This window comes from Zalophus californianus, chromosome 1 (genome assembly GCF_009762305.2).
Source record: "Zalophus californianus isolate mZalCal1 chromosome 1, mZalCal1.pri.v2, whole genome shotgun sequence".
Classification (NCBI taxonomy): Eukaryota; Metazoa; Chordata; class Mammalia; order Carnivora; family Otariidae; genus Zalophus; species Zalophus californianus.
In genome coordinates, this window is record NC_045595.1 from 147,741,374 (window position 1) to 147,759,577 (window position 18,204).

The window sequence follows — 18,204 nt, forward strand, 5'->3', positions numbered from 1 at the left end:
CCCCTAGAAGAAAGGAAACTGGGTAGTGCTCTGCTTCTCAACCCTGGCTGGACCTTGGATTCACCGAAGGACCATTTAAAAAACACTGACCCTCAGGTCCCACTCCAGAAATTCTGAATCCAGTTGTTTTAGGTGGCGATTGGGCGTTGTCATTTGGTAAAGCTTCCAGGTGATTCTATGCAGCCAGGGTTGAGAGCCGTGGTCTAGTGGTTCTCCCAAGTACCCTCCTCAGTGTTACCATTCCGAGGTTCTTCTGCCTCCATTTCCGGGGGCAACAGTCATGGCCTGAGCACTCATGTGGCACTTTGCACGTCCTACAGATACTGCCTTGCTTCTCACAGGAGAAGGAGGAGCACTGACCTGATGCTCTCTCTGCAAAGGTTAAGAGGACCAGTTCCCTTCTAAGAACTGAAAAAGAAACAGATTCTGACCTCTAGCGACATGGGATGAGGCCACAACCCCCAGAAGAATGTTCTATTCTCAGTCCAGCTGTGCATTGCGAGTTGGAGCACCTGCTGGAGACAGATCAGCTGGGAGGAGAAAAGACCAGGTGGCCAGCAGGCAGCCAGGTGGAATGGGGGAAGGAACAGTTTACTGAGTTTCGGCTAAGAAGCCAATACTCCCAGCAGGCCCTGAAGGGGGAGGAGGCTTTCCAAACTGGGGCATGTGCACGCGTGCACATACTTTCAGAGGAGGCCACGTTAGGGCCATGAGGGCTACTCCATGGCGCCCTGACTGCCAGGAACCGGACACCTATGTGTACTGAGCCCACGCGGGGGGAGAGGGCGGTGCGAGCTCACAGGCTGCCGTCTGAAGGCCCCGCTCATTGGCCTGTGCTTGGAGAGAGAGGAACCAGCCTGCAAAAAAACAGAGCCAAGGAAATGGGTGGTAGGCACTGGTAGGGGACTGCCTTTAAAAAGAAGCCATGCTGGCTGGTGGAGAGAGCCGGAAAGTTCCATGCCTGCTTCCTTCCCTGCTTTCTCTCTTGCCCTCTCTTTACCATCTCTCCTCCTTAGTGCCCCTTGTCTGTTACCTCTTCATCAACCCCTCTCCCTCTAGAGTTCTCGCCCTGGATCACAGACTCCCTCTGCCGGCTCTCTGGCTCTCTGCTCCTGCATGGCTGGTTTACTCCTGCCAGGCCCCACAAGCGGTAGGGGCCCACCTGGTGGGCGGCAAGGAGGGGACGCAGGGTCCACCCAGCCACAGGTTGGGGAGGCCTGGCCTACATCCGGAAGTCTCAGCTCTTCTCTGGAAGTAGAGTCCTCCCTGATGGAACCACCCACACCTGCAGACCTTCCCAGCACAGGATGTGCTGTCCTTGGTTTTGTCTCCAAAGATGGGGGTCGCTAGATGGGATGTGGGGGAGTTTGTAGCTATTTTGCTGACTAACCGATGACAAATGATGTAATAACTATACCACGTATTGCGTGCGTGCTGGGCACTGTTCCAAGTGCTGTGTGTATTTCACATCATCCACCCTCACAATTCTGGCCCCCTTTGTGCCCCAGTTTCCCCTTGGTCAGACTTCAAACAGAGCCACATTCCTGAGTTTCACGGATCTTCTCTTCCTTGGTACGATGAGTTTCTCCAGTGGCTACTTCAAAGGACCCAGGAGCTGTACCCGCAATTCAAACTCCAATTTACTGACACTGTCCCTCCTCAGTCTTCAGAGGAAAGGGGGGAGAAGCAGGTGATGGCTGAACTGGGGGAAAGGGACACGTGTGTGTGTGTGTGTGTGTGTGTGTGTGTGTGTGTGTGTGTGTGTGTGTGTGTGTGTGTGTGCAGAGAAAAGAATCAGGTTTTAGTTTCCAGTTTTCTCCTGGTGGAAAAAAACCCCAGGGACACTCTTGGAGGAGTCGGGCAGCACGAATAATGCAACCTGCTACTGCCATCTGGTGGACGAAAGGAGGAAGTCAGGCTGTGGAGGTGGACCAGATGGAACTCGAAACTCAGGACCATTTCAGCAACTTAATTAGCCTCAGTATGTATCAGGAAGTCTGTAGCAGGTCTCCATGGTGCCCCTGGTGTCCCTGCCTCCAAACAGGTCCCTGCCCTCTTTTCATTTCATAAATACCCAGCACGGGTCTGCACAGAAGGCGCCCCTGATGTAGATCATCTGAGCAGTTAAGAAAATAAGCTCAGAACCAGGAGAATTTGGTGTCACCCTCTGGGCCTCAGTTTACTTAATGTAATGACTCAGTGAAAGACTTCAAAGCCCCTGCCAGGCTTGTCTTTTTAAGTTAGTGGTTCTCATACTAGAGTGAGCATCAAAGTCCCCAGAGAGCTTGTTAAAACACAGACCATTGGCCCCTGCCCCCAGTGTTTCTGACCCAGTAGGTCTGGAGTGGAGTCTGAGAATTTGCACTTCTAAAGGTTCTCAAGGGATGCTGATGCTGCCAATCCAGAGACACCCCTCACCTTGGAGAATCACTGTTCTAAGTAGTTCAGTCTCCTTGGTGTGAGGGAAAAAGTGAATAAGCAAGCAGAGAATTTATGTAAAATAAATAACAGAGCTTATATAAAACAGAAGCCAGGGCTCAAATAACGTATCTATTAGAGCCCCATACATAAGTGTCTCGTGGCCTGGCAGGGCTGAGGGGAGGGTCAAACCTGCCGGGGAGCCCAGCGTAGCTCTGGAGCAGGAGGGTGTGGGTCAGCGCAGAAGGGAGAAGGCTAGACGCTGGCCACAGGTACAAGAAGACTTTTCCAAATGTTGTGGGAGAGCTGGAAGAGGTCTTAGAGGCCATCTAATCCAGCTTTCATTTTAAGATGAAATGGACTCACAAAGGTTACATGACTTTTCCAAAGTCACACGGCCACTCAGTAGCTCTTTTTCTTCAAGTTCCCAACCCGCTCCCTTCACAAGCAGGTCCCAGAGGAATCCCACACGGTCCAACAGGTTCACGAGACCGGTTAGTTCCGCGATGTTCTGGGGTTAGGGGTTAGGGTGGGCCAGCGCCCCAGCGGCCCTTGGCACGTGCCCGCCCCCTCAGTTCCCCCTACCTTTCACCAAGGGGAAGAAGCAGTCCATCTCCACGCTGCTTCGGGAATGGGAGATGCACAGGGCGCTGCTGGGAACCAGGCCCTCCTGGGGGGGGCTCCGTTCCGTGGTGCGGACCAGACACCAGCCCGGCCGCTCGCTGGGCCGCTCCAGCAGCTCCACCGTCTGCCCCACCTGGATGGTCAGCTCGCTGCTGTGGCCCGCATTGAAGTCCTGGAGGACCACGGTCAACTCACATCCGCCAGAGAGCTTGGGGCAGGGTGTGGAGTGAAACGTGGGGGGTGGAGGGAGGAGATGGTGGGCCAGAGGGGAAGGGAGACAGGATGTGTGTAGAGGAGAGGAGGAGAGGAAGAGGAAGGGGAAAGATGGGATCCGGAGCGGAAAGAAGGCGGAAGATGGAAAAGGGAGTTGGGAACAGGAAAGAAAACAAGAAAATAAAGTAATTGACACAATGCCATTCAATCATCCCACCGCTCTAGCTCGGGCCACAGCCCGGAGCCTGCCCAGGACCGAGCTTGGTTTTAATTCCTTCTTGTTCGCCCGGAGTTATCCTTACCTTCCTTTGCCAAGCTTCCAGTTAACTGTGCCCCCCTCCCCCTCCCCCAGTATGTCTCTTTACTTCTTCCCAGGGCACTACCTTTACCCCGTCCCTGCCCTGTGTCCACCCTCCAACACTTCCTGGGCACCATTTCCAACTCACTCACTCCTGCGTGCTTCTAGCTGAAATTTGGGAATAACGGAAGAGAGGACCTCCTTCCTCCTAACCTTTGCAATCTTCCCCCTGCCCATCCCTAGCTGTACCCTCAGCGGAAAACAGAGGCTGCCAGTGACACAAAAGAGAAGGAGGCATCAAGTCCAAGGAGAAGCAGAGCAGAAGGGGAACAGAGTTGGCTTACCTTAGCCCAGCCGCTGGGGGCCAGGAGAAAGAATGGGAAGGGAAGAAGAGAGGTCACATCGTACTTAGGAACCATCCTCAGTGCCCCGTCATGCCCTCCCCCCGGGCCCAGCCCTTCCCCACTGTACTGGTTCTGGGGCAGAACCAATAAAACTGCGGGGAGAGACCCCCGGGTAAGAACCACCTCTAGCTGAAAGCCGAGACCTTCTCTTCTCCCCATGAGAAACCACCAGTTATTAGTTTGTCTCACGGAGCTAAGCACAGAGCCTCTCTCTTGAAATAGCAGCTGCACTTAGGGGCAGAATGAGGGGAAGAGAAGGGAAAAAATGGGAGACCCAGAGGCCCAGCTGGACAGCCTGTTCTCCCCAGGGTTCAGCCCAGACAGTGGCTCAGTGGGACAGTCCCCCTACCACCTCCGGGGAACTTGGCCTCAGTCTGTGCATCTCTAATGGAAGCCTCCAGGGCCTGCATTGGCTGCACCAGCAGCTGTACAATGCACTAGTCCAAATACATGGTGTAGCTATTTCACCTACATCCTGGGAGGCTTCTGCTGAATGGAAAACACAGCAAGCATCCCAGTAAGTAGAGAACCAACACCAACCACTAGGCCCCAGAGCTCAGCATTCCGGACTGTGAGACTTTCCTATTAAAGGAACTTGAATGGCACAGTGGGCTTGAGAAGGCTACACGATGCATCAGACTGACAGTTGCCGTACGCATTGCCACCCATTCCTGAGCAGGGAGCCTGCTCAAAACACATGTCCGTGGATGGGCATGGTACTGCCACTGAGATTTGATCAGGAAGAGAAATTTGTAGGGCAGAAGTTGGAAGAGGGAAAGAGACAGAAGAAGAAAACCTGCTTGTTGGCTCATTTTTCCATTTAACTTTCTTGGTCCCATTAAATGCACAGACTCTACCCCTGTCCCTGTCTGGTGCTCTCTTCCCTAAAGCATCATTTTGAGAAGAATGTTGTGGGATGGTAATCCCTCAAGTCTGCAGAGTGCTTTTACACTGTGCAAAGTACCTTCACATTAACTCTCCACAACGACCAGGTGCTGTTACCGTCTCCACCTCATCCAGCCAAAGAACTTTAAGCTCAGAAATGTCAAGATCATCGTTGACACAATGAGTGGGCATAAAAATTGCCTAAGGAATTTATTAGACATGCAGATGGCTTTGCTGGTTCCTCGCTTGCCCTAGCCCCCAATTACAGGTTATGATTCAGGAGACCTAGGAACGCCTATTTTTTTTTTTCTTTACAGTCTTGAGGTCTTTTATTTTCTTTACATTAATCATGCCATGAATTCATAGGGAATGGGTTCCAGCAGTTCAGTCTCCTTTCCATTAGTTCTCACAAAGTGTGCTTCTGGGTGGGGCAGGCTGGCGCTTCAGTTGAACCCAAGTACCTTTATCTTTGGCTTCCTTCTTTTTCTGATCATTTTCCTTCACACGCTTCAGGAAGCTGTCTCGGCTCTTTGAGGGTTTAATATGCTCAATGCGTACATTAATTCTCCTGGCAAGAATCTTGCCCTTAACTTGTTTGTTTACAACAATGCCAACAGCATGCTGAGTAACATTGTAGACTCTTCCAGTTTTGCCATGGTAACATTTGTGGGGCATTCCTTTTTGAACAGTACCCGTTCCCTTGATGTCCACAATATCACCTTTCTTATAGATTCACATGTATGTGGCCAAAGGAACAACTCCATGTTTTCTAAAAGGTCTAGAGAACATATAGTGGGTACCTCTCTCCTCTTTCCCTTTGTGTTGGTCATTTTGGCGAATTACTGGAAGATGGCGGCTCCGGCCGAAAGGCTAGGAATGCTTATTTTTAACAAGACTCCCCCAGCTTATGATTCTGAAAAGGGGGTCCCTGAGATACTGCCTGAGAAACACTGGCTAGATGGCTTCCCAGGGTCACCCAACTGGACTTGAACCCGGCCCTGGACCACAAATCCCATGTTCTTTACAGCACACACCAGAGCAAATTATGTACAAGTTTTAGGTATGTTTGTGGTTAGAAGGGGTGGGAGGCAGGTGGAGAGAAGCCATCACTGGCCTGAGCTACTGGTCTTCTCAGGGTTGGCTGGGCCTGCATTAAGTTGCTTACACTTTTTGGACTTCAGTTTCTATCTTGACCAGTCTACGCTAGGAACAGCTACATCACAGAAACACAAGTTTCACAGAGTTAAGTTCACTGATATTCTATTTCAGTTTTTTTTTTTTTTTCTCGGTTGCTGGTGGCATCCCACTAAGTTGATTCCACTTTCCACTAATGGAAATTTGTAGAATTTGCAAATTCCATTTGTAGGATGTTAGACTAGATGATCACAAAATTTCCTGCTAACTCTGAGAATTTCTATCAACGAACTCTTATGCTTCAGTGGAGTCACTCCTCTGTGCCAACCTCAGGATTCTTTCCCGAGGTCAGGTGTGCACATGACCTGAGATACAACTTGCAGCCCTTTCAGGGATGGAAATGGCACTTTTGCAGCAAAGCAGAGGGAGCCTTAGGCTCTGGTTACAAACAGCCCAGCGTGACGCCAGACACAAGACCCACTAACCACCCCCCCCCAAGTTACATCTAGATCCACCCACAGGCAGGTGGGGTCTGTGGTGGGGGAGGAGAGGATAAAGAACCAGGCTGTGTGCCTCTATAATTCAAAGATCAAGAGAAACCTGGAAAACACCAGCAGATGGTGGTTTCTGCTTCCTGTGGGCTGCGCAGGCCAGACAGACAGAGGAGAAAGTGGAAGAAAGATGATCAACGGGCTCACAGACCCAGCCAAAACCCATTATGGCTCAAATATAGGATGAATGTCCTGGTTTGCCTCACCTCAGTGGTGTGATCAAAGAGATTTGCCACACTCGGTCCCCACTCCACAGCAATAAGGGATTTCCAAACAGTGGTGGCGAGGGGCTTAGGAGCAGGGGATGAGTCAGTGGTCAGGCAGAGCTGCCTCTGAAATCCCGCCTCAACTTCTCCCCAGAGCAACAGGGAAGCTTCAGGCTCCCCAGGGGACTCTGGGTTCACACTTGAGAAACCTTGCTTCAGAGAACCCAGGACTGGAATCAGTACTGGAAAGTTCGAAGAGCCCTTGCAAGGAGGGGCAAGGGCAGAGGGGCCAAAAGACCTTTGAGGGATCTTGGCACACTTAAAACATTTGTAATTGAAATCCTCAAAATCATTCATTCATGCCTCACGCTTTAAGTTTTCTCCTGGACTGAGATGAGTCACACCACCTACTGAACATTAATTACAGAGTGTGCCCCTCATTAACTAATAAAAACCAAATTCCTTCACAAATACTAAACGATCAGTTTCTTAGAAAAGTACCCGTGCAGTTTTCTTTCTGAGCAGTTGTGCTGTGCGTCAGCAGGTCTGTCTCGCAGAGCCCCGGGGTCATTACTTTCTCTGCCCATCTGGCAAGGACCAGTGACCAGTCCCCACTCTCCCTGTCCCTTCCCCTTTGCAGTGCTGCACTCCATTACAGTGGCACATTCAGAAAAGTCCCCATTTCTCTCCCCGAGCTAAATCTCTGTCCCAGAAGATTAAATAGGTCTTCAGAGAATGTTGCAAACATATTTGTCTTCACCTCATTCTTCTCTTGCCCACAGCCTTTAAGAACTGTTTCAATGTCCCCTGCAAATCTTTAAAATGTTTTCTCAGTGAACCATGTTCCTATCAGACAGGCTGAGACCGGGGGTGTGGAGGGAGGGTGCCCAACCTCTCCCCACTGCAGAGGTCCCAGGTGATTCGACAGGTGTCCGGAAGGGCTATCATGCCCTGCTCAAAACTCCAAGGCTGCATCATATTTGTATTGGTTATTTTCAAACTATTGGCTATGGATGCTTAACTTCCAATCTACCAATTTGATCCCACTCTAGATTTTATGACCAAACTCATTCCCAGGAGGGAAACGTTGGGAGCCCTGAGTTGGTAGCACAGACTCTCAGTGTGAAGTCAGGTGTTTCTGAGTCTTCTCTTACTGTGCACTCCAGTTTCTAGAATATTTTCCCCCCTTATTCCCTTCACTGTGCACCTCCCCCCCCACCCCAGAAGTCTCCGACTTGGCCCCTTCCTGGGAGCTTCTCAGGCATTTTCTTTTTTCTTTTTCTTTCTCTTTCTTTCTTTCTTTCTTTCTTTCTTTCTTTCTTTCTTTCTTTCTTTCTTTGCTTGCTTTCTTTCTTTCTTTTTTAGCGTTAGATTCTTTAATATTTATTATTATTATTACTGTTATTATTAACATATAATGTATTATTTGTCTCGGGGGTACAGGTCTGTGATTCATCAGTCTTACACAATACACAGCGCTCACCACAACACAACACACATTTGCCTAGCTCCCTAGGACCTTGCCCGGGGCCTGCTAAACATTTCTGATGCTAATCACTGCTTAGATTTCTGCAAGCCCCCGCCCCCACTGCTGAGTCATCCTCCGACTCTTCCCCTGACTTTCCCAGCCTCTCTCCTTCCTGGGTCCTGACCATTTCCTGTGGAACCTGTTCCTGTGATACCCAGTCCTTGGGCGGACTTTGCCCTCCCTGCTCCTGGGTGTTCCCACGTGGCCCCCTCTCCAGCACAGAGGAAACACACACAGGACACCTCCATAACCACCCTCATTCTCACTCACATTCACCAGAAACGACTGCTTTCATTTAGGTCCATTTTTGCTTGGTTACTATTTGGAGATTGCCTGAACTCCTCCCTCGTGTATAAACAGCATGAGCTAGATTAGCCCTGAGAACTTCCTCGTGTTACGGAAAAAGATCTGATTATTCCCTGTGGCCTTTCCAGTGATATTCGGAGAGGTAGAACATGACCCGCCCAGCATTCTACTGTCATCATTTCAGGTCCCCGAGCTTCTGCCTGCCTCTTTGTCTCTACCAGCCTCTCCTGAGGGCTATGGACTCTGGCCCCTCACTGGCTGTGTGACCAGGAGCAAGTCACTTAACCTCTCGGTCTCACTTTCTTCATCTGTGGAATGGGGATATAAGAGTATCTGCTTCATAGGTTGCATTAAATGGGATAATAAGTTGGCTCTATGCCCAATGTGGGGCTTGAACTCACAACCCTGAGATTGAGAGACACATGCTACTGACTGAGCCAGCCAGGCACTCCCAATGAGGTAATATTTTTTTAAGATTTTATTTATTTAGAGCGAGAAAGCAAGTGCGAGCAGGGGGAGGGGCAGGAGGAGAGGGACAGGGGGAGAATCTCAAGCAGACTCCCCACTGAGTATGGAGCCCAATGAGGGGTTCCATCTCAGGACCTTGAGATCAAGACCTGAGCCAAAATCAAGAGTCAGACGCTCAACCCACTGAGCCACCCAGGCACCTCAAGATATTTTTAAAGCACTTAGGACAGTGCCATCTACAGACTAAGCTCTCTAAATGCTTGTTTATAAATAAATTCTAGAGGTATTAATTAATTATCATTATTATTTAAATTTGAGGGAAAGGAGTAGAGAAGAAATGGTAAAAAGGAATCAAATGTCTGGAAATAGACTATACCAGCTGTAAATAGGCATGCAAATTATTATGAGTAAATCAAATCTTTTTCCCTTTTTATAATCTTAATGGAGTCTTGCCCTAATCCAGGCCAATTAGAAGAATGGCCTGAAGGCTTCTAGGGAAGGTGACTCAGATGCCTTTAAGGGTCCCCCAACTCAGCACAAGCTTTTTCTGCCAAAGGACAAGGGGATGGTGGGCTCTTGGATCCCTTTATGGAAAATGAGGATTCATTCTGCATTGCTTTCCATGCACTGTCCATCTGAAGAGCACTCCCGCCCAAGAGCCTGAGAATTGCTCACAACACCTGCTGCCGAACCCTGCTGATCCCGTGAGCATCAGCTCCTGCCACTGCTTCCCCATCAGGTAAGTCAGACTTCCTCCTCCTCCCCTGGCTGCCTGCCCTCTGATTCACTCTAATTCCTCCACGGTGCTCAGCCAGGGTGAGGCACAGAGTTCTCTGCATTAACGTCTGCCTATGAATGACAACGTGGGAGGCCAGAGCTGGCCTTAGAAAAACGTGAAGTTGGAGGGTATCTACTTGGTGTGGTTTTAGGGCACCGAGAGGACCTGCCAACTCCTGTTCGAAACAGTCTTTCTCTCCCCCAACGGCTCCTGCACCTGCTGCCAATGCCTCCAATCCCACAGTCGGAGAAGCAAATGTTCTCACCATGAAATGTCTCAGAACAGAGTCTGTGTACGATTCCCTTCCAATTACAAAAAGATGAGAAGCAGCACACAGGTGACGTGCAGTTGTACTCATATAGCCTTAAGCATGAATACGTTCAAAACAGCATTCTTTTAAATGAGAAAACTATAACATCAAAAAAAAAATCCGAAAAATAAAATAAAATAAAAAAAATAAAATAAAATACAAAAATAACAGGAAGGGAATGGGTAAGTAATTATGATATATACACTAATATATATACTAAGTAACTGTTTAATTATGTAGTCATTACATATTAATAAAGCTCTATAACAGTTAAAAATTTCTTACCTCATATAATATAAAAAGGACAGGAGATAAAGTTGCAAATATAATTAGGTGAAGGACATCACTAACAACAACCCTATTCAGCAGAAATTAACAGGAAGGAAATTCATCAAAATGTTAAGACTGGCTTTACTGGGTGGAAACCTGGGGGATTTCACCCCTCTTTCTAATTTCCAGTATTGCCTGATATTTCTGACCTAAGAGTTATTTTATAAGGAAAGTAACAATAACAACTTGTATGAAAGTCAACAATGGAATGGAGGGAAAATGCAATACTCCCAGGAGGCATAATACTTTGAGGGGAAAAAGGGGCAGTGGACAGAGGGATAGTTCCCAGTTCTGCCCCAGGACCACTGTGTGAACCTCAGGAAAGGCCCGAGTTGCTAATGATGCCTCTGTGTAGAGGCTTTAAAATCCAACACTAGAAACCTCTGTCCCTGCACTCCTGTGCAATCCAGATGAGCTCTTCAGAAAGGAGGTCTCCTTATAGGAGTTTAGTGCTCTGTTTCCACCCTGATCGGGATCTGAAACAGGTGTATCGCAATGTCTGGACACTGAGGGACACTGTTGTGGAGCTCTGGGATGCCTTCAGTCGCTGGTAGGTGGTAGCTAACCTGGGTTGCTGCCAAGTCCAGTTAAGAGTCTAAAGCTTCATTTTTGTTCCCTGGAGCTGGGGCTGCTCTGACTGCAACTGATGGAGCTTTTTGGTTTAGTGGGTTCCCATGGGGTTGAGATGGAAGGCGGAGCCCCAGAGAGGCACAGAGTGTGGTCTGCGGTCAGTAGAGGTCTCATGAATTGGGTAGAAATTAATAGCGGGAAGAATGCAGGAGCGGGAATCGAGAGGCCGTGGTGTAGGTGCAGGTTCTATCTGTGTGTGGCATTGGGAAAATCCCTTCCCCTCTCTGTACCTGAACTTCCTCATTCTTACGATGAGGAAATTGGATTTCAGGGGCCCTTCCAGTGTTGATATTCTACGGGTGAAATAGTTCCTATGTTCACTCATTAACACACAACTCTGTTTAATTTTTTCGAGCACTTTATCACTAACTTATCATTAACGGGTTGTTTATTTACTTGACATATCACACATCAAAATGTAAGGTCCAGGAGCGCAGAAGACTTCTCTGTCTTGCTCACAGTCACATCTCCAGAGTCTAGAGTGACACCTGGCCCAGAGCAGGTGATCAGCAAATACTCATTGAGTGCCTGAGAATGAAGCCCTCAAGCTATTGCCTGGTGCCGAGCTGTGAGGTACAGCTGCAGTGGCTCAGGGCTCTCGTACTGGCTGCTCGCCTCTTCTCATCAGTGTCTTCCCGACCCCACAGTTTATTTGTTCAGAACCCCTTTTTGAGAAATTATCTCACCCTCTGATCATTTGGCTATATCTTCATTAATTCCTAAGTGTGATAAAAATGACAAGGGGTGGGGGGAGATATAAACCCCCAAGAATAAAGAGAATGAGAGGTAAGAATAGACACGAGAAGCCAACATTTTTTTTTGAATAACAGAAAGTCCCTGCAAGAGTGGGTTCTGACCCGGTAGAATGGAGATGAGATGTGAGTTCCTGCCATTAGCCCTGCACAACCCTTGGAAAGGCTCAGGAAGAGGAAGCACCAGGCTGCACTGGGGGTCAGAGTACAGGTGGGGCTAAAAAGGGAAGAGGGGTTGTAAAGGGGGTACACCCCTCGGTCCCTCTTCTAGGCGATGTACCCTTTCCTGAAAAATTGAAATTCACTGAAGGTCCACGTACAGAAGAGGGAGATGGCCGCCATCCTTGATCTTGTTGTCTCCCAGAATACTGGCAGCCAAATATAAACATTTTACATAGACCTGAGGATCTTTCATTAGGGAAACCAAAAAGATGTACAGATACTCAAATTCTGACATTTGGAGATCCTTCCCTTCACTGCAGAGTGGAACCTTCCAATAAATGTACTCCTTCCATTACACAGAGTATCCACTTGTCTTTTTTGGTGCCTTGTTCATAAATATGAATCTGATCCGGCCAAAGATCCCCAGACTTCACAGAAAAGCCCCTCTGACAGAGACCAAACAAAACAAAGAAGAAGGATCAGGCACTCTGAGGAAACAACACGCAGGCAGGACAACCACACTTCAGCAACACTGCAACATCCTCAGGAGATGCAAGAAAGGTTTTATATCCATGAAAACAGACAAGCTGCTACAGAGAGGGGGACATTTCAGAATGAGGAAGAGCTCTCAGAAATCACAACTATGGTGGGAATGAAACATCTCGTACATGGGTCGGAAGACAGAGTCAGAGACATCTTCCAGAGAGCAGGACAAGAGCAGTGAGAGAGGAAAATAAGAGCGAAAATGTAAGAAAATTAAAGAATTGATCCAACAAGTATGAGACAGACAGAATGAAAGGGAATAAATCGTCAAGAAAAGTTCCCAGGACTGAAAGGCACAAACTGCCAAGCTGACATATTGTTCCAAGTGTCCGCTGTGATGAACTTTAAAAAGACCTACTCTAAAGCATGGGGTCAGGACACATCGGCAGTGAAGAGGGCATTCTAAAAGTTTTCAGAGACAGAGGAGGAAAAAAAGTCAGATAAAATCCAACAAAATCAAGAATCACAATGACGGCAGCTTTCAGCAATAGCCTTGGAACATTAAAGAAAATGGAGCAAGTCCTTCAAAATTCTGAGTGGGAATCATTACCAACCTAGAATTCTGTGTCCAAACAAAGTGTCAGTCAAGATGAGAGTACATGAAAGGCCTTTTTAAGATGTTCAGAGTCCCAGAGATTTGCCTCAGTAAGCATTCACTGAGTGGCAACCATTAGGATTAGCATGTTGGCTTCTGGATTTTTTTCTTTTAACCTCTTTCTTTGTTTCTCTTAATGTGAGATGTCTTTAGTAGATACAAATTAAAATTAATCCCTTCAATCTCTTTTTAAAAAAAGGAGTTAATAGGTAGACAGGTTTGAGGAGAGCCTGAACCACATGACGGTTTTTTTTTTATTCAGCAAAGCATTCGTCCAGGCCTTATGTGAAAATGTTCTAGTCAAAGCTATGAAATGTGTGGTGAGGTGATGGTACTGGTGGTGGGTTCGTGGCCTAGCTGAGGTGCAAGGGACTTTGGGGTTCATCTAACCCAATCTAACCAAATCCCCTTATTTGACAGGAGAGGGAAATTAATCCCCCAAAGAGGAAGGACTTACCTAAGGAAGATAGTGTCTGAAAGATGGTAGACAATAAACATTTGTCGAATGAATGAATGTGTCAGTGGGTAAGTAAATGAGTTAAGCCAGGGATTATCCAATGCTCTTAACTCATAGGTAGAAAAACCGATGACCCCAAGATAGCAGAGCCAAGAGCAGACTTGGGTTTTCAAATTCTGGGGTCAGAACACTTCTCGCTAGACTTTGCTAAATTAATGATCGCTGTCCCCCTTAATGTCATAAGGCTCTAGGTCCACACTTGCACCTAATGTATTGATACACGGAATGGAGTCAGTGTGGGAAGAGGGTTTTCAAATCCAAAGCTTGACAAAGCTGCAGAGAACACGAAGCTGGGAGAGGCAGCTAAGATTACAGATCATGGACACCCAGGACCTTTGTGAGCTTCTACTCTAATTTCCCACTCAAGGCAGGACCCCTTCCATGACATCTAGCTCTCTGTGTTATGACACTCTTCTCTCCTGGTGGAGAGCTGAGGTATTCAAAACATTTTCTTTGTTTTTGTAATTTCCATCCACGGTTCTTAGTTGCCCTCTACGGTAATACAGAAGAAATCTTCCTTTCTTCCATGGAGCTCTACATAGGTAAAGACTAGATGGATAACTCCTTAAGTCTTCTCTTTTCCACACATTCCTTAAAATGGCTCTCAAATGTGTAGTTTCCACTATTTTCATCATATTCTTCTGGATGAACTTAGTATGTCACTGTCCCTCTTGATAGGGACACCTAGACCTGAACCCAATCGTTTAGGACCTAGTGTGTCCAGCACAGACTAAGTCAAGCGCTCACTTCTAGGCCTAGACACTGTACTTCCATCAATGTGGTCTGAGAGTCTTTTCTTGGCTGGCTTCTACTGAGCACGCAGCCTCCTAAAGACCCCAATCTGACTCACAGGGTCTTTTCAAGCGAACTTCTTCCCTTTCTCAACTTGAGGCTTTAACTCAGAGAATTTTCTATTTATCTGTGTTAACTTCAAATTTCTAGCTAAAGCACAGTGCTCTTGACTCTCTCATCTTTCAGATTAGTGATTCCTTCCAGTTTTGTGGTATCTGCAAACCTGAAATTTATGCTTCAATGTGTTCATCCAAGTGAGAGACAAACACGGAGAACAGTTAGGTAGGAACAAGGACAGAGCTCACGGATCCTATGCCCAGGCTCCGAGCAGACAGGCGCCATCCACCCAGAGGAGGAACTGGATTTGCTCAGGGCGTAATGAACACCAGGAGTGGAAGTTACAGGGTCTCAGATTTGGCTTAACTTAATGTTTATTCACTTGTTCATCCAACAAGAATTTATTGAATGCTGGTTGGAGGGTTCGAGCTCTCCCACGAGGGAGGGAGGAAATGCAAACTGATTGCGAATGGTGTCTGCTCCTTATCTCTGTACTCCCTGTCCAGGCTTCAGAGGGCATCAAGGCCAGGCACAAGCGATCAGCAGACACATTTGGGAGGATGCATAGCTGGCCAATAAGCGGAGGCCTCTGCAACCTTGACCCCTCATATGCAGATAAGGGTTCTGACAAGGCGGGGTGGTGGGGGTGTGTCTCCCCGCTCCTTTGTGCTTCCCTGAGGCTGATGTCCTTTACTGATGTCCTGCTTGTAGGTACCTGGGCACTTTCCTGCAACACATGCCAGAGCTTGGGAAAGAGGAAAGAGCCCAAGGGACTGGTGCTGAAAACCCACGGTGATGTGCAGCAGAGGGCGATGAGAGGTGGCTGGGAGAAGCCGGGAGTACAAAGAGCTTCTCTGCAGGTATAGAGACGGGAGAAGCTGTGGGCTGCCCTCAGGCATTCTCACAATTGTCCTCTGTGCAGTTGGGCAACACTGAAAAGTTGAGCTCCAGGGGCCATCTGGCCAAAGACCAGACAGGACTTCAAAGAAGTGTACCATGTCATCCAACCTCAGGTATTCAGATGTGGGTCACCATTTTCCATTCTGTGGGTCATGGGGTCTGGAGTCAGACTGCTAGGTTTGAATCTGTCTCCATTGTTTCTGTCTGTAAAACCTCAAGCAAGTTAGTTAGCCTCTCTCTGGCTAATTTTCCTTATCTATAAGATAGAGAAAACATGAATCATGGTAAGGATTCCGTGAGTTCACACAGGTAAACCCTGACATGCATCACATGCTCAATAAATGTTATCTATTGTTTATCCACTCGTCCTAACTTGGCACATACCCAGGGTGTGTTCCCTGCGCTGATACCGTGTGCCTAGGGTACAGAAATCCACTCCTAAGCCAGCCTTAGGGATACACATTGGGAGAAACTGGCAGACTGGAAAAAATAAATAAAAGCAACCATATAGGACCAAGCCCAGGGTTAAAAGGTTTAGGGTACAATTTAGGCTATAATTTCCCTTTGTAGGGCCATGGATATGAACGTCCCTTCTTTCCCGCACTAGGGCTCCCAGAGAAACAACAGACCACATCAGGCTGGGAAGGATTTCTTGGAACTATTTGCCAGACCAGGTGCATAACATGTTTATACTGAGGTGATGGGGGTGGGGCGGGGTTTGAGATATCCACTCGCATATACAAAATTGGCAAAACCATCCCCGGAGGGAGGCCATACCTCCCCCTGGTTGACCAGAGAATACCAGTCAGCCTCATTATTGTTCTGTCATCTGAGCACAGGCTGCAGGTCGGCCAGGACCAGAATTGGGAAGAGGGCATGGGTGAAGTTCAGGGGTGTGCTGCTGAGTGCCCGGGAGGGGAACCTGTCTCAGAAAAGGGGCCAGCTGGCTGCTGGCAGCTGGGGGGTGAATTCAAATGCACATGCAGGAGCAGCACATTCTAAATGCTTTGACTCAGAAGGCAAACACCCCTAGTCACTGTCTCCCAGGCCCAAAGAGATGCCAGTGGACATCCGGTTGATTTCCCCTTTTCAAGCAGACTAAGATAATGATGCACACTTGTATGACCCTTTACAGGACTCACAGACATCAGCCTGATCCTCACAGACCCCATTTTGTAATCTGATTTTACAGAAGAGGAAAGCAAGGCTCAGAGAGGTGAACTATCTTGCTCAGGAACACACAGCAGCAAATCACAAAGGCAGGACCCCAAGTCTTAACACCCCAGTTACGTCACCCATGTACTTACTTGCTTACTCACCAGCCAGCCCCTGAGCTGTGCACAGGGCACAGAGGGCTGAAGCAGACAGTGGTGACGGCCCTGCCCTCACCAGGCTTACTGTCCTGTTGGGGAACATCATACAAACACCCCAAGCGTGACAAGAGGGGAAGCGTGGGGTGCTGGCCCCGGGGATGAGGCGGGGGTCCCTCAGAAAGTGATCTGCTCTTCCCATTGCCGACTCACTGGACTCCTCCACTGGGTACCGCCGTGGCTGTCTGGCCTCGGAGCTGTTTATGTTATAAGCTCTGTCACCAGCCCGGGGCTGTGAGACTCGGCGAGAACTACTCCTCTGCTCACCCACCAGCCGGCAAGAGCCCGGAGAGTCCGCCCTGCCCTAGGCCAGCCTGTTCGGCTTCACCACGCCCTGGCCATCCCCAACCGTGGGGTTCCATCCTGGCAGTGGGGACTGGAGGAGACGGCGGCTATCCAGGTGAATGATCCAGAACACATGCCCAGCAAGGAGGAAGGGAGCAGACGCAAACGCAGGGGTTCCCAGAGTCTTCACAGTGTCTTCCTTAAAAGTCAAAGGTTTTGTCCCCAGTGAATTACAGACTTTCCCTCATCCCCGATCCTATCCTTGCTGTGTCAGTGTGAAGAAGGGCCTTTATCTGCGACCCGCACTTCTTCCTTGTCCAGGCTCACCCATTTATTGAGGGAGTCCTAATAGGATTTTCTGCTGTCTGCTGCCCTTGGCTCATTTTCTCTGGGACTGACGGCCACCTCTGTCTCATGTCTGGTTCACGACACTGGGTCTTTCTTATAGCCACCTTCCCGCGTGGTTACCATCAGAATGTGCCCTTTGGACTCTGCTTGCTACCTGCACCCTTGACCGTGTGCATGATCTCTGACTCAGCTCCGTCTTAAAGACCTCTTAACTCTCCACTCAGGTTAGCTCTCTAGGAACCAAAGGGCAAAAGCACAGTTCTTAGTGGTGCGCAGTGGCCACTAGAGGGAAGCAAAAGCTAGGATTTACTAAAGGAACTGGCCACACTTGGGTTGCTAGAACCAAGGCTGGACCCTACCCTGGATGGGGCACACCACTGGCCCACCCACATGGGAAACAGACAGACAATTGCTTAGTGCCTGGCACAGGGTAAGTGCTCAAAAAATGTTTCCTGGATGAAATTCCTAGTTTTAGAAATGAGAAAGCAGGTGATGTGATCCCAAAATTAGTTGGTGTCAGGGCCCCGCCTTCCCCGTTCGGGGGCCGGCGTGCCATTCTATCACATAGTCCATCAGCCCTCCGCCTCGTCCCCCTTTCTGCGCTCCCCCTCTGTGGTCCAACCCAGGGAAACCGCCTCCCTATCCAAGTCCGTTCTGGAACACTTCTGGATAAGCAGTAGTTAGAGGCTGTTTTCTCCTTCCCTTACACCTAATTTGTCACTGAGTCCTGCCACGTTATTAAACATCTTTCTCTTGTTTTCTGGACAGCTCCCTTGCTATTCCAGGCCCTCATCAGCCAC

At 48.6% G+C, this 18,204-nt stretch overlaps 1 protein-coding gene and 1 pseudogene across 15 annotated transcripts in view; both read right to left on the reverse strand.

Moving 5' to 3' along the window:
* Positions 1-18,204, reverse strand: part of KALRN (kalirin RhoGEF kinase) — a 646,977-nt gene that overhangs the window by 133,816 nt on the left and 494,957 nt on the right. For all 15 annotated transcript variants that reach the window (XM_035724481.1, XM_035724478.1, XM_035724483.1 and 12 more), the window contains exon 34: positions 3,004-3,250. In XM_035724481.1, the coding sequence (XP_035580374.1) occupies positions 3,004-3,250 (247 nt within the window). The remainder of the gene's footprint in view (positions 1-3,003; positions 3,251-18,204) is intronic.
* Positions 5,190-5,675, reverse strand: LOC113918241 (annotated as a pseudogene).